The sequence below is a fragment of the Borostomias antarcticus genome (assembly GCF_949987555.1).
Source record: "Borostomias antarcticus genome assembly, contig: scaffold_164, whole genome shotgun sequence".
Classification (NCBI taxonomy): domain Eukaryota; kingdom Metazoa; phylum Chordata; class Actinopteri; order Stomiiformes; family Stomiidae; genus Borostomias; species Borostomias antarcticus.
Window position 1 is genome coordinate 72,318 of NW_028176529.1, and position 22,683 is coordinate 95,000.

Sequence of the window (22,683 nt, forward strand, 5' to 3'; positions counted from 1 at the left end):
ATGAATGTGGAGATCTGGAGGTCTGGCTTTGAACACTGAATGGGAAGCGCTTGTCTGACCTGGGATCCTACCCACTCCAGTGGCCTGTTCATGTCAATCAATCACACACATAGATTACCCTGTTAAGGTAGCACTGGACTACACAGTGGGAGATTCTCCTGTAAATCAGTGCTGTTTATGAGATACCATCTTAAATATCGTGCAGTATTGGACCCTGGACCACCCTAACATTCACACCGGTCCATATAGCATGGCCAGGACAGGCCCAGGGGCTGAGGCTCCGGAACCTTCTACAGAACTAGGGTAGTTCCAGACAGGCCGAGATCTTTGCGCTACAAAGCTCTTTATTGACTAAGCCCAAATCTGTTCAAGAATTGTTTCCTTTAAAAAAGCTCTAAAGTGCCAGAAGGAAGGTCCTGGGAAGAGCCCCGCCCTCGCTGGCTCAGCCCCGCCCTCGCTGGCACCCCCCCACCGAGCTCACAGGGAGAAGACACACACGACCGTAGACATGTGAGGCTGGTGAGAGCACTTCATCATGGGAACAGGTTCATGTTGGTCACCTCAACCCTGTGGTCACCGACGGAGGTCAAAGGTCCTTGTCGGGGGCGATAGGGTGAAGAGGGGAGCCTGAGCAAAGAGCAATCATCATTTTAGGGTGCACTTGATTTAGCATTGCCTAGCTAGCACACCAGGTGGGAGGGGTTTGCACCTTGGGGTACACTGGAATGGGGGCATCTACTAGGGGCGCAGGCCAGGCAAGCAAGTGCAACTTGAGGTTGGCAACGCGGGTAAGAAGAGTTCAACATTCATCAGTTCAGAACCGAGCACACTATCGCCCACAGGTCTGCTCCTGGGCAGCTGCTGGACCACATTAACATATCGTTTTCATATTCCTCAGTGTGTGGGTTAGGGTTAGGGTTACCACAGTGTGTGGGTTAGGGTTAGGGTTACCACAGTGTGTGGGTTAGGGTTAGGGTTACCACAGTGTGTAGGTTACCACAGGAAAGCAAATCATCACATTCTGTCCAGCTTAATTTTTCCAGTACAGAATGTATCAAAGACAAAGATCCTTTTAGATCAATGTGAAAACAAGAATTCTCTCTGCAGAAATAAAACATTAGTTATAATTGTTCTGTTGACAATGTTCAGGTCTCAAAGATTTAAAAATAAAGATGAGTTGAAGACAGCCTCCATTAGAATACATATAGATCCCATATACATCCCACAAAAACATTAATGGCTGTTGATTGGCACATAACTCTAGATTACAGCCAGCTCTCTGAACTCTAGTGACTCCCTCACTTCTCTCATACCAGCTAACCGCTGTGGAAAGAGAAGAGTCTCTCCCAATGAGAAGCTAGTGGTTAAGGGAGAGATCTGAAACAGAGTTAGGCCCTCTATCAGTCATCACAAAGGGTTAGGGTTAGAACCCTATAGACCCTCTATCAGTCATCACAAAGGGTTAGGGTTAGAACCCTATAGAGTCTATAGGGTTCTAACCCTAACCCTTTGTGATGACTGATAGAGGGTCTATAGTATAGACCCTCTATCAGTCATCACAAAGGGTTAGGGTTAGAACCCTATAGACCCTTTATCAGTCATCACAAAGGGTTAGAACCCTATAGACCCTCTATCAGTCATCACAAAGGGTTAGAACCCTATAGACCCTCTATCAGTCATCACAAAGGGTTAGAACCCTATAGACCCTCTATCAGTCATCACAACATGGCAGACAACTCGGAACCAAACTGACAAGCTGCAGCAGCATCTACTGTAAAGATGAGCTCCCTGTAGAGATCTGGGGACTTGGGTCCTTCCTGCTTAGAATATTCCAGAAATATATCCTCCCTGCTTAGAATATTCCAGAAATATATCCATTCTGCCTCCTATCCATCAGGTCATCTCTGATCTAACAGTGGGATGGATGAAAGCATGTTACACACCAGAGATCACTACACATTTCCAAAAAAACACAACAAATGTAAAGGTCCCCTATTATGCTAATGCCAATTAATATACGTAATTCTTAAGTTTGTCAGGGACAATGCAGACAACATTGTACCAGGTAACAATAACATGACACAGTTGTGTTACATATGGGATTTCTAGCCAAGGCTAAAGAAATATGTTTTCTGAATTTGCAGAAAAACTGACTGGGTTCTAATTTCAGTTTGTGTTAGTAGACCCCAAAAATGATTTTTATTTTTTTCCCATAATAGGGCACCTGTAAATGTGCAGTGCTGTATATAGCTGTGGTTGACTCAAACTCCCTTCCAGTTCATATTTCTGAAACAGAATAAGGCGAGTTTCAAAAAACAAGTAAAGCAACATCGTAACAACTCCGCATTAGATCTTAATGTGCATCACTGACCTATAGTAACCCTTTATTCTGTATTAAAATAATACAAATAGGTATGTTTTGCTGTGAGAGTTCATCATGTGTGAATATGACTGTGTACTTGTATCTTGTTTTTCATGTTATTTTGTTCTGATAATGTGTGGAGCCCAGAAAGAGCAGCTGATGTCTATCAACTATGCAGGATCCTAACACACAAACACACAGCTGATACTCATCCAGTCTGGTCTCAGATCTGTCATTGCAGGGCAGAAAGGAAGGAGGGCGACCAGAGGCCTGTGCTCCACACAAACCTGCAGCCAGGTGTCCATGTGTTGAGGGTCATTACAGCAGCCTGGTCACATGTGACATTTAGCCCTTTAAAACTCTCCTATGTGAACAGGCAGGGGGGGAGCAGCGGGGGCAGGCCAGAGCTACTGCAGACTGAGCGAGTAAGAGACTGTGTTTGTGTGAGAGAGATCTGAAGAATGACTGTGTGTGTGTGTGTGTGTGAGAGAGAGAGAGAGAGACGCTTACCGACTAGCTACAGTACAGTCTATGTATCCATATATGTATTAGCCTGGCACCGTTAGCTACAGCATATATCACATATGCATAAAAACACATCTGGAGTCTGTATTTTCAATGCAACGGCAGTCGAAAAACTAGATTTATCAATGGAATTACAAAAAAGATGAGCAGGGGGATGAAAAGAGAAAGCTGCCCAATGCTGACTTCCTGCTTCTCTGCATGTATGTTTCCTAAGAAAATAAGGTGTTGTAGAAAATGTGGAGTATTAAGAGCTGGAGTATTAAGAGCTGGAGTATTAAGAGCTGGCCTCACAGCCACCATGCAGAGAGAGGCCAGAGGAGCAGCAGCACTAGAATCATCAATGCAATCATCTCTTTAATCAGAACTATAACACTTTCAAAAAAAAGAAAAGAAGAAGATATTTCCGGGTGGCTTTCCCAGACATCCAGGAGGAGACAGCCAGCCGGTCCTGGACTAACTCAACTGGTCTTCACCAATCACCAACGAGACCCTCTGTGTAAAGATGCTGTTGTATTGAGGAGGCGTGGTCCACGTCCGGGTCAGCAACCCCTGGCTACCCATCCCCACCCCCAGGAGGAGGGCAGGTGCAGGGCAGGCTCGGCTCAGCCCAGCTCAGTCCTTGGGCTGCTCTGTGGTGGAGGTGGGGGTGTACTCTTGTTCCAGTTCAGCTGTGGTGGAGGGAGGCTGGATGTCCCCTCCCTCACCCCCCACCTCTTCCTCCCCAGCAGAGGGCTCTACGGGATGGGGGTTGGGGGGACCCGTGGATGGGGTCTCCTGGAGCAAGCCCAGTTTATGGTTGAGGTCGTTGCGCTCCTTCTGCAGGGCTCGGCACAGCTTCTCCAGGCGGTCCAGCTTCCCCTGCTGGGCCTTGTAGTGGCTGTCCCGCAATGTTTTCTGGAGGTTGGAAACATAACGTCAGAACAACATTCTCAGGATTTCTCGACATAGGAAAACACCCATGACAGTTTGCTAGTCATATGCTCAAAATTGACGGTAGGGATGTTTTGCTTGAAGCAGTAGTCACAAGATTGCGGCAGTGGCTAGTTGCAAAACTAGAATGGAGAAGTAAGATGCCTCCTTCCCTCCACTAGTCTGGGGGTCCACCTTGGGCAAGTGGTAGTACCCCCTAGCCCCCCTACCTGGGGTTACAGGAAAAAACCCTGATGACAGAACACCAAAAAGGAAGAGAGACCCGGCCCGGAGGAAGCCCGGGGCCCTCGTCTGGAGCCAGGCCCAGACGGAGGGCCCGCATGCGAGCGCCTGGTGGCCGGGCTTACCACGGAGCCCGGCCGGGCCCAGCCCGAATAAGCAACGTGGAAGCACCATCTCCTCCTCCATCGTCCCGTGGACCCACCACCCGCGGGAGGAATTGTCGGGGTCGGGTGCGCTGCCAACTAGGTGGCGGTGAAGGCGGGGGGCACCGACGGACCGGACCCGGGCGGCAAAGGCTGGCTCTGGGGACATGGAACGTGACCTCGCTGGGGGGGAAGGAGCCGGAGCTTGTGAGGGAGGTGGAGCGATACCAATTACACCTGGTGGGGCTAACCTCCACGCACAGCACCGGCGCCGGAACCAAACTCCTGGATAGGGGTTGGACCCTGTTCTTCTCCGGAGTTGCTCACGGTATGAGGCGTAAGGCAGGTGTGGCTATACTAGCTAGCTCCCAGCTGAGCGCCTCTGTGCTGGAGTTCACCCCAGTGGACGAGAGGGTCGCCTCCCTGCGCCTTAGGACTGTGGGGGGGGGGACTCTGACTGTGGTTTGTGCTTATGCACCGAACAGCAGTTCAGAGTACTCAGCCTTCCTGCAGACCCTGAGTGGAGTCCTTTTGGGGGCTCCTGCAGGGGACTCCAGTGTCCTACTGGGGGACTTCAATGCACACGTAGGCAATGATGGAGAAACTTGGAGGGGCATGATTGGGAGGCATGGCCACCACGATCTGAACCCGAGTGGGGTTTTGTTGTTGGACTTCTGTGCTAGTCACGGTTTGTCCATAACAAACACCATGTTCGAACACAAGGATGCCCACAAGTACACCTGGCATCAGAACACCTTAGGCCGAAGGTCGATGATCGATTTCTTTATCGTATCATCTGATCTGAGGCCATGCGTTTTGGACACTCGGGTAAAGAGAGGGGCAGAGCTGTCCACTGATCACCATCTGGTGGTGAGCTGGTTTCGATGGCGGGGGAAACTTCTGGACAGACCTGGAAAACCCTAAGCGTGTAGTGAGGGTGAACTGGGAACGTCTGGAGGAAGAGCCTGTCCGGAGAGATTTCAATTGCCACCTCCGGCGGAGCTTCTCAGGCATCCCTGTGGAGGTTGGGGACATTGAGCATGAGTGGTCGGTGTTCAAAGCCTCCATTGCTGAAGCTGCGGCTGGGAGCTGTGGCCTGAGGGCCATAGGTACCTCAAGGGGCGGTAACCCTCGGACACCGTGGTGGACAGCGGTGGTGAGGGAAGCCGTCCGACTGAAGAAGGAGGCCTTCCGGGTTATGTTAGCCCGGGAGACCCCAGAAACAGTTGCAGGGTATCGACTGGCCCGGAGGGCTGCGGCTTCGGCCGTGACCAAGGCAAAGCAGCGGGTGTGGGAGGAGTTTGGAGAAACCATGGAGAAGGACTTTCGGTCGGCACCAAAGTGTTTCTGGAAGACCATCAGACACCTCAGGAAGGGAAAGCGGGGGACCATCCAAGCTGTATACAGCAAGGAGGGGACACTGCTGACCTCAACTGAGGAGGTTGTTGAGCGTTGGAAGGAGCACTTTGAGGAACTCCTGAACCCGACTAATCCACCCTCTACGATCGAGGCAGAGCCGGAAGATGATGGGGGGTCGTCAATGTCCTTGGAGGAGGTCACTGAGGTAGTCAAACAACTCCACAGTGGCAGAGCCCCAGGGACTGATGAGATCCGTCCAGAAATGCTGAAGGCGCTGGGTGTAGAGGGGCTGTCTTGGTTGACACGCCTCTGTAACATTGCGTGGAAGTCTGGGTCAGTGCCGAAGGAGTGGCAGACTGGGGTGGTGGTCCCAATATTCAAAAAAGGGGACCAGAGGGTGTGTGCGAATTATAGAGGCATCACATTACTCAGCCTCCCAGGGAAAGTTTACTCCAAGGTGCTGGAAAGGAGGGTCCGGCCGATAGTCGAACCTCAGATCGAAGAGGAACAATGCGGATTTCGTCCTGGTCGTGGAACTACCGACCAGCTCTTCACTCTCGCAAGGATCTTGGAGGGGGCTTGGGAGTTTGCCCAACCTGTCTACATGTGTTTTGTGGACTTGGAGAAGGCTTACGACCGGGTCCCTCGAGAGGTCTTGTGGAGGGTTATGCGGGAGTATGGGGTGAGGGGGTCCCTACTTAGGGCCATCCAATCCCTGTACACCCAGAGCGAGAGCTGTGTCCGGGTCCTCGGCAGTAAGTTGTCTTCCTTTCCGGTGGGTGTTGGCCTCCGCCAGGGCTGCGCTTTGTCACCAATCCTGTTTGTGATTTTCATGGACAGGATATCGAGGCGTAGCCGGGGGGAGGTGGGTTTGCAGTTCGGTGAGCTGGGGATCACGTCACTGCTTTTTGCAGATGATGTGGTCCTGATGGCATCAGCTGCCTGCGACCTCCAGCACTCTCTGGATAGGTTCGCAACTGAGTGTGAAGCGGCTGGGATGAGAATAAGCACTTCTAAATCTGAGGCCATGGTTCTCAGCAGGAAACCGGTGGCCTATCCGCTCCGAGTAGGAAATGAGTCCTTACCCCAAGTGAAGGAGTTCAAGTATCTGGGGGTCTTGTTCACGAGTGAGGGAACCATGGAGAGGGAGTTTGGCCGGAGAATCGGAGCAGCTGGTGCGGTTCTGCAGTCGCTTTACCGCACTGTTGTGACGAAAAGAGAGCTGAGCCAAAAGGCAAAGCTCTCGATCTACCGGTCTATCTTCGTCCCCACCCTCACCTATGGTCATGAAGGATGGGTCATGACCGAAAGAACGAGATCACGGATACAATCGGCCGAAATGAGTTTTCTCCGGAGGGTGGCTGGGGTCTCCCTGAGAGATCGGGTGAGAAGTTCAGTCATCCGGGAGAGACTCGGAGTAGAGCCGCTGCTCCTTTGCGTCGAAAGGAGCCAGTTGAGGTGGTTCGGGCATCTAGTGAGGATGCCTCCTGGGCGCCTCCCTAGGGAGGTGTTCCAGGCGTGTCCGGCTGGGAGGAGGCCGCGGGGTAGACCCAGGACTAGGTGGCGGGACTACATCTCCGCACTGGCCTGTGAGCGGCTAAAGATTCCCCAGGCAGAGCTGGTTGATGCTGCTAGGGAAAGGGATGTCTGGGGCCCCCTGCTGGAGCTGCTGCCTCCGCGACCCGACCCTGGATAAGCGGATGAAGATGATGATGAAGTAGTCACAAGATGGTATTGACCTTGTGAGGCAAAGGGCACTGATACAAATGTATTGATGCCTCACTTCAATTGGCACAAATGTTTCACTGCGTCAGACAGCTTCATTCCCCCCATCACTAGTTGACGGCTCCTTTAGTTGAGTAAGCTAGTAACAGGTTAGTTGAGTAAGCTAGTAACAGGTTAGTTGACTAAGCTAGTAACAGGTTAGTTGACTAAGCTAGTAACAGGTTAGTTGAGTAAGCTAGTAACAGGTTAGTTGACTAAGCTAGCAACAGGTTAGTTGAGTAAGCTAGTAACAGGTTAGTTGAGTAAGCTAGTAACAGGTTAGTTGTCTAAGCTAGTAACAGGTTAGTTGACTAAGCTAGTAACAGGTTAGTTGAGTAAGCTAGTAACAGGTTAGTTGACTAAGCTAGTAACAGGTTAGTTGACTAAGCTAGTAACAGGTTAGTTGACTAAGCTAGTAACAGGTTAGTTGACTAAGCTAGTAACAGGTTAGTTGTCACTGACCTCCTCGGCCATCTGCAGCAGAGCCTGGTTATTGGTCTCCCATTTGATCCTCCACAGAGCCGTCTCCTTCTCCAGCTTCTTGATCTTCTTGGTCATCTGTTTGGCCAATCAATATGGAGAATACCAGGGCATGAACCAATGAGAGAGCAACATTCTGTTTGCAAACTCTAACCAAGTTATAGAAGGGATGCAGACTGGGGAAAGGAGCTCACCATTTTCCAAAGCTGCGATTTCATGTGAATACATTATGGAAAAAAGATTTGAATGTGAAATGACTCCCTACCTTCTCCATCTCCTGTCTGAAGGTGGTGAACACCTCGTTGCTCTTAGCCAGCGTGGTCTGGAACTCCTCAAACTTGTCCATGTACAGAGAGAGCTGCAACATATCAGACATTTTAACATCCACATATGAATCCCAATCGATTCTGAATCTGCATTTCCCATTACATTAAAGCAATACATCGCGATATTTGGACCTTTACAAACATGTCTGGTGCTAATTCTCCAATTAGATTTACTAAAAGTAAGCTGAATCGTCCAGTCTACTCAGAAAGATAATACATTGACATTTATTTCCTTTTAAAACTCGCGCCCCCGGGACGCAGCATTCAGTCGAAGTGCGCATGCGCAACGTTGTGCTTAAACAACACAGTAGTAGCTAACTATTCCGGCGTCTATGGCTATCATGCGTTTTTTAGAAGCGAAACATCACGGAGGAAGGCAGAAAAAGACAATCTGATAACGTTACGACAGTGCACTTACTCACAGAGCCTGTGGGGGCGCAGTTCCGAGAAAACCGGAGAAAACGCTATGTATTGCTTTAAATGACTGAATCTGAATCCTTATGACAGGATCAGACTCGGAATGAATCTTGCATTAGGTCACATAATATTAAACGTGATATAGATAAACATTTTATGTAGAGGAATTGTTTTGTTTTCTTAAATCTGAAAAAAAAAATTCTTTCCTGACTAGACAGACTTAATTTTGGTATTTTTCCTATGGTTGGGATGAGGAGCTGTAGATATGGAGACCGGGAGCATTATGTTGGCCAAAGGGGCAAAAGGGGTTGTGATGAAGTTGTAACAGTTCTATGATCATAACCCAGTTCTATGATCATAACCCAGTTCTATGATCATAACCCAGTTCTATGATCATAACCCAGTTCTATGATCATAACCCAGTTTGCAACCAGCTCTGTTACAATGTTAAAAAAAACTATCACCAGTCAGTGTTTCCTCTATAATTGAAAAGAAAAAAACACACACAAAAACACTAAAGAAATACTTTCATACCCACCCTTCTAAAAGCTGTTTTTAATGATTAGTCCACATAAAATATGTATATCATCTTTAATAGACCTGAATCAAAATGTACTGATTGAATCTGACTCTTAAAGTCGCACAGAAATGAAAAAAGCATTCTGTCACATTTTGGTTCACATAATTGGTCATAGTGTTCACCTATTCAACGATGTACGTCCCGTCAATCAACGCTATCCTTCTATCGAATCTGTCTAAAGTTCTTAAAACCCGTCCACTGGTCAATGTTCCAATCAAATTCCTCTAAACATATGTCCCACCCTCATAGCTTGTTTGCGTCGGAAATACGTCAAACTACGGAAGTTAGATGATCTCAAACGTCCGTTTCTGTGCGACTTTAATTGATTCAGATTCAGAATCCAGCCCAGTACCTGTTGTTTGAGTTGAGTCTCCTGCTCCCTCATCATCTCACACATGTGTCTGGACTCTGTGGCGTCCTTCAGCAGCTGAGGAGGAGGAGCCACAAGATCAGGAGGAGGAGCCACAAGATCAGGAGGACATCAGGAGGAGGAGCCACAGGATCAGGAGGGGGAGCCACAGGATCAGGAGGCGGAGCCACAGGATCAGGAGCCACAGGATCAGGAGGCGGAGCCACAGGATCAGGAGGACATCAGGAGGAGGAGCCACAGGATCAGGAGGAGGAGCCACAGGATCAGGAGGAGGAGCCACAGGATCAGGAGGCGGAGCCACAGGATCAGGAGGACATCAGGAGGAGGAGCCACAGGATCAGGAGGAGGAGCCACAGGATCAGGAGGACATCAGGACGGCAACATGGAAACCAGAACAGGAACAGGAAGGTGGATTTAGTGCACGCTTGATAACAATAAGGGTTTAGCAATGTAGCTAGCTAATAAACAAGCTGTCTAGGCAGGCATTCAATATACTTGCTGTTTAAGCAAAGCATACGTGTAGCCAAGCGCGCATTTTGAAGCGTGTGGATTTCTGTGGAGCTGCTCAGCCAACTGGAGGCATCACAGCCTGGTCCAGCAACACCACCGCCCACGACAGGCACGCCATCCAGAGGGAAGTGAAGACAGTGCAGAAGATCATCGGTGTGGAGCTCCCAGCCATTGAGGATCTCTACAACCAACACTGCCGCAGGAAGTTCATCTCCATCACAAAAGACCCCAACCGCCCCAGATACCCCCTGCTCGCACCATCTCACCAGAGACGGAAGACGGTAAGATGGCTGAGCATCAGGACCAAGAAACCACCCCCACTACCACCTGCTCGCACCACCTCACCAGAGACGGAAGATGGCTGAGCATCAGGACCAAGATGGCTGAGCATCAGGACCAAGATGGCTGAGCATCAGGACCAAGATGGCTGAGCATCAGGACCAAGAAAGAGGTTCCACAGCAGCTTCTTTCCTGATGCGGTCTGCAAACTCAACAGCCAATCACTGAGTAGACTGACCCCCCCACCCCCAACCTGACCCGTTATCCCCCAGACAGACCAGCCTCTCAACCCCGCTGACAGCCCCCCCCCACCCCCAACCTGACCCATTATCCCCCAGACAGACCAGCCTCTCAACCCCGCTCCCCTGCCCCCACCCCCGTTCCCCAGCCCCTCCTCCCTCTGGTCCACCAATTGAACTGATCACTTTGATCACCTTGCACCATGTCTACACAACAGACTCTGCACTACTGAACACTCGATCACTTGAACCAACACCTGACAACACTTGAACACAACACTTATCTGCTAGACTACGGATAATAAACTGTCAATTTGGGACTCTTTAAATGTCTAGCTGCGTACCTAGGACCGGAATGAGGAACTGATTAGTGCTGATAAGATACTGTAGGGACAAGTGATGACAAGAATTTGATTGTACCTGTACTTACAGAGGTAAAAAAAAAGAAGAAAAAAACGTTCTATTCGAGATGCGGCGTAACCACCTTTTGGACACATATGCGTATTAAAAAGCAAGTATACCATGTTAGCCAAGATCTACGTCCCTGGCAGCGAAATGGATGGGGCGACTCACAAAGTCTCTCTCCCTCTGCTGCTTCTCCTCCACCTCCCTCATCAGCTCGGCCGTCCTCTGGAGCTTGGCGTCCACCAGCTGCTGCTGCAGCTCCTTGTGCTTGAACACCTTGTCAATGTGCTGGGGACAGACAGACACCTTGTCAATGTGCTGGGGACAGACAGACACCTTGTCAATGTGCTGGGGACAGAGACACCTTGTCAATGTGCTGGGGCTAGGATAAAAATGAGAAATGGGATTCAGCCGAAGACCTAGTAGGTTCTAGGGACTAGGAGCTAGTAGGTTCTAGGGACTAGGAGCTAGTAGGTTCTAGGGAATAGGAGTTAGTAGGTTCCAGGGACTAGGAGCTAGTAGGTTCTAGGGAATAGGAGTTAGTAGGTTCCAGGGACTAGGAGCTAGTAGGTTCTAGGGACTAGGAGTTAGTAGGTTCCAGGGACTAGGAGCTAGTAGGTTCTAGGGACTAGGAGCTAGTAGGTTCTAGGGACTAGGAGTTAGTAGGTTCCAGGGACTAGGAGCTAGTAGGTTCTAGGGACTCAGAGCTAGGAGTTTGGGGTGGGTTCTAGGGACTAGGAGTTTGGGGTGGGTTCTAGGGACTAGGAGCTAGGAGTCTGAGGTGGGTTCTAGGGACTAGGAGCTAGGAGTTTGGGGGGGGTTCTAGGGACTAGGAGCTTGGGGTGGGTTCTAGGGACTAGGAGCTAGGAGTTTGGGGGGGGTTCTAGGGACTAGGAGCTAGGAGTCTGAGGTGGGTTCTAGGGACTCAGAGCTAGGAGTTTGGGGGGGGTTCTAGGGACTAGGAGTCTGAGGTGGGTTCTAGGGACTCAGAGCTAGGAGTTTGGGGTGGGTTCTAGGGACTCAGAGCTAGGAGTTTGGGGGGGGTTCTAGGGACTAGGAGTCTGAGGTGGGTTCTAGGGACTCAGAGCTAGGAGTTTGGGGTGGGTTCTAGGGACTAGGAGTCTGAGGTGGGTTCTAGGGACTCAGAGATAAGAGTTTGGGGTGGGTTCCTCACCTCCTCGCGGAGCTCATACTGCTCGATGAGCTTCTTCAGCTTCTCCCCCAGCTCCATGTTCTCCTGCCTCAGCTTGGTGTTGTGGGCGTTGTGCTGCTCCATCTGCACCTCTATCTCGTGGAGGGTCATCTGGAAGTGGAGCGTGGCCTCCTTCCTCCTCTCCTCATACTCCCGGGACCTCTGCGTGTTCTCCTCCTGGCGGATACAGACAGTATTATTCCTCCTGGCGGATACAGACAGTATTATTCCTCCTGGCGGATACAGACAGTATTATTCTCTCTTCAGAGTCACAACACTTTACTAAAATCTTGGAAAACTTCCTGCCCGACGTCGATGCAGACATTGATAGCCAACTAACTCACTAACCAATCAGCTAGCAACTAACTCACTAACCAACCAGCTAGCAACTAACTCACTAACCAACCAGCTAGCAACTAACTCACTAACCAACCAGCTAGCAACTAACTCACTAACCAACCAGCTAGCAATCTAGTCTTGGATTTTTTACAGTTCACCTATATGTGCTTTGTACATCCCCCCTTTCTGTAAAGCGCATTGTGTTGCCTCTGTGTATGAAATGTGCTATATAAATAAAGTTTGGGCAGTGGCTAGTTGCAAAACTAGAATGGAGAAGTAAGACGCCTCCTTCCCTCCACTAGTCTGGGGGTCCACCTTGGGCAAGTGGTAGTACCCCCTAGCCCCCCTACCTGGGGTTACAGGCAAAAAACCCTGATGAAATTACAACCTAAAGGAAGAGAGACCCGGCCCGGAGGAAGCCCGGGGCCCTCGTCTGGAGCCAGGCCCAGACGGAGGGCCCGCATGAGAGCGCCTGGTGGCCGGGCTTACCACGGAGCCCGGCCGGGCCCAGCCCGAATAAGCAACGTGGAAGCACCATCTCCTCCTCCATCGTCCCGTGGACCCACCACCCGCGGGAGGAATTGTCGGGGTCGGGTGCGCTGCCAACTAGGTGGCGGTGAAGGCGGGGGACACCGACGGACCGGACCCGGGTGGCAAAGGCTGGCTCTGGGGACATGGAACGTGACCTCGCTGGGGGGGAAGGAGCCGGAGCTTGTGAGGGAGGTGGAGCGATACCAATTACACCTGGTGGGGCTAACCTCCACGCACAGCACCGGCGCCGGAACCAAACTCCTGGATAGGGGTTGGACCCTGTTCTTCTCCAGAGTTGCTCACGGTATGAGGCGTAAGGCAGGTGTGGCTATACTAGCTAGCCCCCAGCTGAGCGCCTCTGTGCTGGAGTTCACCCCAGTGGACGAGAGGGTCGCCTCCCTGCGCCTTAGGACTGTGGGGGGGGGGACTCTGACTGTGGTTTGTGCTTATGCACCGAACAGCAGTTCAGAGTACTCAGCCTTCCTGCAGACCCTGAGTGGAGTCCTTTTGGGGGCTCCTGCAGGGGACTCCAGTGTCCTACTGGGGGACTTCAATGCACACGTAGGCAATGATGGAGAAACTTGGAGGGGCGTGATTGGGAGGCATGGCCACCACGATCTGAACCCGAGTGGTGTTTTGTTGTTGGACTTCTGTGCTAGTCACGGTTTGTCCATAACAAACACCATGTTCGAACACAAGGATGCCCACAAGTACACCTGGCATCAGAACACCTTAGGCCGAAGGTCGATGATCGATTTCGTTATCGTATCATCTGATCTGAGGCCATGCGTTTTGGACACTCGGGTAAAGAGAGGGGCAGAGCTGTCCACTGATCACCATCTGGTGGTGAGCTGGTTTCGATGGCGGGGGAAACTTCTGGACAGACCTGGAAAACCCAAGCGTGTAGTGAGGGTGAACTGGGAACGTCTGGAGGAAGAGCCTGTCCGGAGAGATTTCAATTGCCACCTCCGGCGGAGCTTCTCAGGCATCCCTTTGGAGGTTGGGGACATCGAGCATGAGTGGTCGGTGTTCAAAGCCTCCATTGCTGAAGCTGCGGCTGGGAGCTGTGGCCTGAGGGCCATAGGTACCTCAAGGGGCGGTAACCCTCGGACACCGTGGTGGACAGCGGTGGTGAGGGAAGCCGTCCGACTGAAGAAGGAGGCCTTCCGGGTTATGTTAGCCCGGGAGACCCCAGAAACAGTTGCAGGGTATCGACTGGCCCGGAGGGCTGCGGCTTCGGCCGTGACCAAGGCAGAGCAGCGGGTGTGGGAGGAGTTTGGAGAAACCATGGAGAAGGACTTTCGGTCGGCACCAAAGTGTTTCTGGAAGACCATCAGACACCTCAGGAAGGGAAAGCGGGGGACCATCCAAGCTGTATACAGCAAGGAGGGGACACTGCTGACCTCAACTGAGGAGGTTGTTGAGCGTTGGAAGGAGCACTTTGAGGAACTCCTGAACCCGACTAATCCACCCTCTACGATCGAGGCAGAGCCGGAAGATGATGGGGGGTCGTCAATGTCCTTGGAGGTCACTGAGGTAGTCAAACAACTCCACAGTGGCAGAGCCCCAGGGACTGATGAGATCCGTCCAGAAATGCTGAAGGCGCTGGGTGTAGAGGGGCTGTCTTGGTTGACACGCCTCTGTAACACTGCGTGGAAGTCTGGGTCAGTGCCGAAGGAGTGGCAGACTGGGGTGGTGGTCCCAATATTCAAAAAAGGGGACCAGAGGGTGTGTGCGAATTATAGAGGCATCACATTACTCAGCGTCCCAGGGAAAGTTTACTCCAAGGTGCTGGAAAGGAGGGTCCGGCCGATAGTCGAACCTCAGATCGAAGAGGAACAATGCGGATTTCGTCCTGGTCGTGGAACTACCGACCAGCTCTTCACTCTCGCAAGGATCTTGGAGGGGGCTTGGGAGTTTGCCCAACCTGTCTACATGTGTTTTGTGGACTTGGAGAAGGCTTACGACCGGGTCCCCCGAGAGGTCTTGTGGAGGGTTATGCGGGAGTATGGGGTGAGGGGGTCCCTACTTAGGGCCATCCAATCCCTGTACACCCAGAGCGAGAGCTGTGTCCGGGTCCTCGGCAGTAAGTCGTCTGCCTTTCCGGTGGGTGTTGGCCTCCGCCAGGGCTGCGCTTTGTCACCAATCCTGTTTGTGATTTTCATGGACAGGATATCGAGGCGTAGCCGGGGGGAGGTGGGTTTGCAGTTCGGTGAGCTGGGGATCACGTCACTGCTTTTTGCAGATGATGTGGTCCTGATGGCATCAGCTGCCTGCGACCTCCAGCACTCTCTGGATAGGTTCGCAACTGAGTGTGAAGCGGCTGGGATGAGAATAAGCACTTCTAAATCTGAGGCCATGGTTCTCAGCAGGAAACCGGTGGCCTGTCCGCTCCGAGTAGGAAATGAGTCCTTACCCCAAGTGAAGGAGTTCAAGTATCTGGGGGTCTTGTTCACGAGTGAGGGAACCATGGAGAGGGAGTTTGGCCGGAGAATCGGAGCAGCTGGTGCGGTTCTGCAGTCGCTATACCGCACTGTTGTGACGAAAAGAGAGCTGAGCCAAAAGGCAAAGCTCTCGATCTACCGGTCTATCTTCGTCCCCACCCTCACCTATGGTCATGAAGGATGGGTCATGACCGAAAGAACGAGATCACGGATACAAGCGGCCGAAATGAGTTCTCCGGAGGGTGGCTGGGGTCTCCCTGAGAGATCGGGTGAGAAGTTCAGTCATCCGGGAGAGACTCGGAGTAGAGCCGCTGCTCCTTTGCGTCGAAAGGAGCCAGTTGAGGTGGTTCGGGCATCTAGTGAGGATGCCTCCTGGGCGCCTCCCTAGGGAGGTGTTCCAGGCGTGTCCGGCTGGGAGGAGGCCGCGGGGTAGACCCAGGACCAGGTGGCGGGACTACATCTCCGCACTGGCCTGTGAGCGGCTAAAGATTCCCCAGGCAGAGCTGGTTGATGCTGCTAGGGAAAGGGATGTCTGGGGCCCCCTGCTGGAGCTGCTGCCTCCGCGACCCGACCCTGGATAAGCGGATGAAGATGATGATGATGATAAATAAAGTTTGATTTAATTTGGATAGCTTCCTACATAATTTTGATGTAGACATTGATAATGTAACCAACCGACTACAGCACTTAACCAGCACTAACCAGTACTACTAACTAGTGCTAACCAGTACTACTAACTTGTACTAACCAGTACTACTAACCAGCACTAACCAATACTACTAACCAGTACTACTAACCAGCACTAACCAATACTACTAACTAGTACTAACCAGTACTACTAACCAGTACTACAAACCAGCACTAAGCAATACTACTAACTAGTACTAACCAGTACTACTAACCAGTACTACGAACCAGCACTAACCAATACTACTAACCAGCACTACTAACTAGTACTAACCAGTACTACTAACCAGCACTACTAACTAGTACTAACCAGTACTACAAACCAATACTACTAACCAGTACTACTAACCAGTACTACTAACCAGTACTACAAACCAATACTACTAACCAGTACTACTAACCAGTACCTTCAGAGTCTTGTTGTGTCTCTGCAGCTCCCTGCAGAGGCTCTCCAGCTTGCTCCGGGCCAGGATGGCCTTGCTGTGCTCCCCCTGCAGATGCACCTTCTCCTTCACAATCTGGGACTGTTTCTTTTGCAGCCCCTTCACCTGCTTCTGCATACTACGGCTCTCCTCCAGCTGTCAACAACAACACAAGTAAATAAAAGTTAGTAAACATCAACAACAACGAAAAGAAGTGAATGGCAATCGTCCCTTCCCTCCCCTCTCCACTACCTCCCCAGCGCTTGGGCTTACTCACCAGGTCAGCGTACTTCTTACACAGGGCCGCCAGCTTCTCCTCCCTCTCCACTACCTCCCCAGCGCTTGGGCTTACTCACCAGGTCAGCGTACTTCTTACACAGGGCCGCCAGCTTCTCCTCCGGCGTGTCCAGGGTTTTCAGGGCCTGCATCAGCAACAGGACCTCTTTACCTGAAAACACATCCAGACCAACATCAGAGACCTGGGGCTCGTTCTGGGTCACCAGGTCTGGACATGTGTGATCCACGCTGCCTAGTCTCGCAATACCAGACAAACAGAGATCTCCGCCTACCAATCGTGGGATTTCTATATTCAAGATAGTTGCTCTGTGGAAGGACGGGTGCTAACAAACCTACGCCCACTGCTTTGGACTGGTTCAAACCTGAACAAACCTACGCCGACTGCTTTGGACTGGTTCAAACCTGAACAAACCTACGCTGACTGCTTTGGACTGGTTCAAACCTGAACAAACCTACGCCCATTGCTTTGGACTGGTTCAAACCTGAACAAACCTACGCCGACTGCTTTGGACTAGTTCAAACCTGAACAAACCTACGCTGACTGCTTTGGACTGGTTCAAACCTGAACAAACCTACGCTGACTGCTTTGGACTGGTTCAAACCTGAACAAACCTACGCTGACTGCTTTGGACTGGTTCAAACCTGAACAAACCTACACTGACTGCTTTGGACTGGTTCAAACCTGAACAAACCTACGCTGACTGCTTTGGACTGGTTCAAACCTGAACAAACCTACGCTGACTGCTTTGGACTGGTTCAAACCTGAACAAACCTACGCTTTAGACGGGTTCTGCAATGCAGGTTTTGTGTTTGTTTGAACTCTTAATTGTTTCCACACAGTTACAGCAGCAGAAGCTGGGCGAATGTCCTCGGTCTCTAGTTGAGTGAAGCATTAAATTTACCAAACTCAGAAAACATCTATACTTTGTCAAACTCAAAAAAAGTTCCAGCGAGGTTGTCTGTGGTACACATGGTCGCACGCCCTTCATCCTACCGAAGCCCTTCTGGTCCCTCTGGCACTTGGTGTCACCGCCGGGGTCCAGCTCTGGGTCACTGGGGTCCAGAGAGCAGTCCTCCCTGCCGGGGGTCTCGCCCCTCACCTCCTCCCCACAGCAGCCCCCCACCAGCCCAAACACACCCATCTCCTCCTCCAGAGAGGAGAGGAGCAGAAAGAGGAGACAAGGAATTAGGTGACACCATAACACATGCAATTTATTTCATGCCACTACCAACATGATAGCATTAGCACAGCAATGTGCTAGCTAGCTATCTATAGCAGACTGCATGCATACCTGGCTGGGGCTGTCCAGGTCTGGGGAGGAGTCACTGCCTCCTTCCAGACCTCTGGTGGCTACCTCGATCCCACACACACCTGGGCTCTCCATCACACTGCTGCTACAAAACTAGAGGGAGAGAGAGAGAAAGAAAGAAAGAGAGCGTGCGAGAGAGAGAGAGAGAGACAGAGAGAGAGAGAGAGAGAGAGAGAGAGCAATGAATAGGCTAGCCTAAACTAATGTTTTTGGGACCAAGGTGTCAAGGAAAGCCTTCTGAGACCCAGCCCAGATAAAAGGCATGTCAAGGCAAGAGCTGGCTGGATCAGTGGGAGCAAACTCCCAGGTGATACCTATTGTGTTATTTTCACAGATAGTAACAAGTGGAAAAGGAGTAGACACAAGACACTATAACACACATCATCATGTGGTGTCTCAATTTACATACTGGATGACATTTAACAAGACTAAATTGCAGTTAGACCACACAGCAAAAATGAAGTTTGCCCACTTCATAACCAAGTCTTATCTAAACATACGGACTGCAAAGTAGACATGTTTGTGAAATCGCAGCCTATTGTCAAACAACGGAGTGCTGGAGAGTGGAGATTACCACGTGCTGAACACAAGCACCGCCACATGGGGCACAACCCCCTGTCCTCAAACGGGTTCAACAACAGCTTACTGTTTTAACCTTTAGTTGTACGTTTCCAGATCCCCAAGTAAACTCACGCTAGCCGCCGGAGTGAATCCGGGTGAAAACACATGACTGACATTAATACCCAGCTAGCTAGCCTGTATAACCTTAGCTAGCTTAACAGCCCACGGCCATTACAAGGCTAGCCAACCCTGTATACTATGTAGCCTCTAAAAACTGTTATAAACATAACACCATAACCCTTTATATTGAGCTAGATATTCAAGTTAGCTAGTTAGCATCAACTCGGTTGGCTATTGCTGCTACCTATCTTTGATACGTTAGCTGTTCTAGAGCCAATTCAACTTTGATAGCTAACAGTTACCTAGCCTAACCCTAACCCTTCTCAAAGTGTGCCAGTTACCCAGCCTAACCCTAACCCTTCTCAAAGTGTCCCAGTTACCTAGCCTAACCCTAACCCTTCTCAAAGTGTCCCAGTTACCCAGCCTAACCCTAACCCTTCTCAAAGTGTGCCAGTTACCCAGCCTAACCCTAACCCTTCTCAAAGTGTCCCAGTTACCCAGCCTAACCCTAACCCTTCTCAAAGTGTCCCAGTTACCTAGCCTAACCCTAACCCTTCTCAAAGTGTCCCAGTTACCCAGCCTAACCCTAACCCTTCTCAAAGTGTGCCAGTTACCCAGCCTAACCCTAACCCTTCTCAAAGTGTGCCAGTTACCCAGCCTAACCCTAACCCTTCTCAGTGTGCCAGTTACCCAGCCTAACCCTAACCCTTCTCAAAGTGTGCCAGTTACCCAGCCTAACCCTAACCCTTCTCAAAGTGTGCCAGTTACCTAGCCTAACCCTAACCCTTCTCAGTGTCCCAGTTACCCAGCCTAACCCTAACCCTTCTCACAGTGTCCCAGTTACCCAGCCTAACCCTAACCCTTCTCAAAGTGTGCCAGTTACCCAGCCTAACCCTAACCCTTCTCAAAGTGTCCCAGTTACCTAGCCTAACCCTAACCCTTCTCAAAGTGTCCCAGTTACCCAGCCTAACCCTAACCCTTCTCAAAGTGTGCCAGTTACCCAGCCTAACCCTAACCCTTCTCACAGTGTCCCAGTTACCCAGCCTAACCCTAACCCTTCTCAAAGTGTGCCAGTTACCCAGCCTAACCCTAACCCTTCTCAAAGTGTCCCAGTTACCCAGCCTAACCCTAACCCTTCTCAGTGTCCCAGTTACCCAGCCTAACCCTAACCCTTCTCAAAGTGTCCCAGTTACCCAGCCTAACCCTAACCCTTCTCAAAGTGTCCCAGTTACCCAGCCTAACCCTAACCCTTCTCAAAGTGTGCCAGTTACCTAGCCTAACCCTAACCCTTCTCAAAGTGTCCCAGTTACCCAGCCTAACCCTAACCCTTCTCAAAGGGTCCCAGTTACCCAGCCTAACCCTAACCCTTCTCAAAGTGTGCCAGTTACCTAGCCTAACCCTAACCCTTCTCAAAGTGTCCCAGTTACCTAGCCTAACCCTAACCCTTCTCAAAGTGTCCCAGTTACCCAGCCTAACCCTAACCCTTCTCAAAGTGTCCCAGTTACCCAGCCTAACCCTAACCCTTCTCAAAGTGTCCCAGTTACCCAGCCTAACCCTAACCCTTCTCAAAGGGTCCCAGTTACCCAGCCTAACCCTAACCCTTCTCAAAGTGTGCCAGTTACCCAGCTAGCCTAACCCTAACCCTTCTCAAAGTGTGCCAGTTACCTAGCCTAACCCTAACCCTTCTCAAAGTGTGCCAGTTACCTAGCCTAACCCTAACCCTTCTCAGTGTGCCAGTTACCCAGCCTAACCCTAACCCTTCTCAAAGTGTCCCAGTTACCCAGCCTAACCCTAACCCTTCTCAAAGTGTCCCAGTTACCCAGCCTAACCCTAACCCTTCTCAAAGTGTCCCAGTTACCCAGCCTAACCCTAACCCTTCTCAAAGTGTCCCAGTTACCCAGCCTAACCCTAACCCTTCTCAAAGTGTCCCAGTTACCTAGCCTAACCCTAACCCTTCTCAAAGTGTGCCAGTTACCCAGCCTAACCCTAACCCTTCTCAAAGGGTCCCAGTTACCCAGCCTAACCCTAACCCTTCTCAAAGTGTGCCAGTTACCTAGCCTAACCCTAACCCTTCTCAAAGTGTGCCAGTTACCCAGCCTAACCCTAACCCTTCTCAAAGGGTCCCAGTTACCCAGCTAGCCTAACCCTAACCCTTCTCAGTGTCCCAGTTACCCAGCCTAACCCTAACCCTTCTCAAAGTGTCCCAGTTACCCAGCCTAACCCTAACCCTTCTCAAAGTGTCCCAGTTACCCAGCCTAACCCTAACCCTTCTCAAAGTGTCCCAGTTACCCAGCCTAACCCTAACCCTTCTCAAAGGGTCCCAGTTACCCAGCCTAACCCTAACCCTTCTCAAAGTGTGCCAGTTACCTAGCCTAACCCTAACCCTTCTCAGTGTGCCAGTTACCTAGCCTAACCCTAACCCTTCTCAAAGGGTCCCAGTTACCCAGCCTAACCCTAACCCTTCTCAAAGTGTCCCAGTTACCCAGCCTAACCCTAACCCTTCTCAATGTGTGCCAGTTACCCAGCCTAACCCTAACCCTTCTCAAAGTGTGCCAGTTACCCAGCCTAACCCTAACCCTTCTCAAAGTGTGCCAGTTACCCAGCCTAACCCTAACCCTTCTCAAAGTGTGCCAGTTACCCAGCCTAACCCTAACCCTTCTCAGTGTGCCAGTTACCCAGCCTAACCCTAACCCTTCTCAAAGTGTCCCAGTTACCCAGCCTAACCCTAACCCTTCTCAAAGTGTCCCAGTTACCCAGCCTAACCCTAACCCTTCTCAGTGTCCCAGTTACCTAGCCTAACCCTAACCCTTCTCACAGTGTGCCAGTTACCCAGCCTAACCCTAACCCTTCTCAAAGTGTCCCAGTTACCTAGCCTAACCCTTCTCAGTGTGCCAGTTACCCAGCCTAACCCTAACCCTTCTCAAAGTGTCCCAGTTACCCAGCCTAACCCTAACCCTTCTCAAAGTGTCCCAGTTACCCAGCCTAACCCTAACCCTTCTCAGTGTCCCAGTTACCTAGCCTAACCCTAACCCTTCTCACAGTGTGCCAGTTACCCAGCCTAACCCTAACCCTTCTCAAAGTGTCCCAGTTACCTAGCCTAACCCTTCTCAAAGTGTGCCAGTTACCCAGCCTAACCCTAACCCTTCTCACAGTGTCCCAGTTACCCAGCCTAACCCTAACCCTTCTCAAAGTGTCCCAGTTACCCAGCCTAACCCTAACCCTTCTCAAAGTGTCCCAGTTACCCAGCTAGCCTAATCAAGCCACACGGGTGGCAGGTGTGACTCGAATCCCAACCCAGCTTGTTCTGCTGCTGCTAGCTAGGTTAGCTAGGTTAGCTAGGTTAGCTCATTAGCTAGGTTAGCTCATTAGCTAGGTTAGCTAGGTTAGCTAGGTTAGCTAGGTTAGCTAGCTAGGTTAGCTAGGTTATAGCTAGGTTAGCTAGGTTAGCTAGGTTAGCTAGCTAGTGGATAGCAGCCTGTCAGCTAGCTTCGCTAACATGCAACTTCCCTCGCAAAAAATACTTTTGACAACATCCAACGCTCCCTTTCGACAGCATGTCTCAGTCGTGCAGGAATTAACACAGCAGAACATAACCTGACAAACACGTAAAGAAGTGACACGGCTAGAAAGTGTCCCATGTACCTGGATGGGTTCTCTGATGTGTTCTCTGTCCCTGATGTGTTCTCTGTCCCTGATGGGTTCTCTGATGTGTTCTCTGTCCCTCGCATCGGAACGTGTCGCCATGATGTGACGCAACACACAATGGAGGGTTTATCTGTGAACCAAACCTGAACCAAACCTGAACCAAGTGGTCCGTTCTCAACAGTTTCAACTATTTCAATTCTTTGACATTAACATTTTTTCTATAC

At 50.8% G+C, this 22,683-nt stretch overlaps 1 protein-coding gene across 2 annotated transcripts; it reads right to left on the reverse strand.

Moving 5' to 3' along the window:
* Positions 1–1,649: 1,649 nt before the first annotated feature.
* txlng (taxilin gamma) lies at positions 1,650–22,560 on the reverse strand. 2 transcript variants are annotated; one of them, XM_084462374.1, is made up of 11 exons: positions 22,457–22,560; positions 18,116–18,226; positions 17,818–17,968; positions 16,883–16,974; positions 16,512–16,682; positions 12,086–12,280; positions 11,080–11,199; positions 9,461–9,535; positions 8,051–8,143; positions 7,768–7,863; positions 1,650–3,781 (listed from the first exon to the last, which is right to left on the reverse strand). In XM_084462374.1, exons 1-11 carry the CDS (start codon positions 22,556–22,558, stop codon positions 3,500–3,502), a joined length of 1,488 nt encoding a protein of 495 aa, XP_084318500.1. In that variant the 5' UTR covers positions 22,559–22,560; the 3' UTR covers positions 1,650–3,499. The 2 variants fall into 2 exon arrangements, with proteins under 2 accessions (XP_084318500.1, XP_084318499.1); XM_084462373.1 differs by having other exon boundaries at positions 17,818–17,971.
* Positions 22,561–22,683: the final 123 nt, after the last annotated feature.

Excerpts from the sequence above, each read along its gene's own strand:
- txlng (XM_084462373.1), bottom strand. The coding sequence starts at position 22,558 with ATGGCGACACGTTCCGATGCGAGGGACAGAGAACACATCAGAGAACCC. Across the intron at positions 17,972-18,115 it reads ACCTGGACAGCCCCAGCCAG|GAGGAGATGGGTGTGTTTGG; the intron begins GTATGCATGCAG and ends TCCTCTCTGGAG. Across the intron at positions 16,975-17,817 it reads GAGGGACCAGAAGGGCTTCG|GTAAAGAGGTCCTGTTGCTG; the intron begins GTAGGATGAAGG and ends ATGTGTTTTCAG.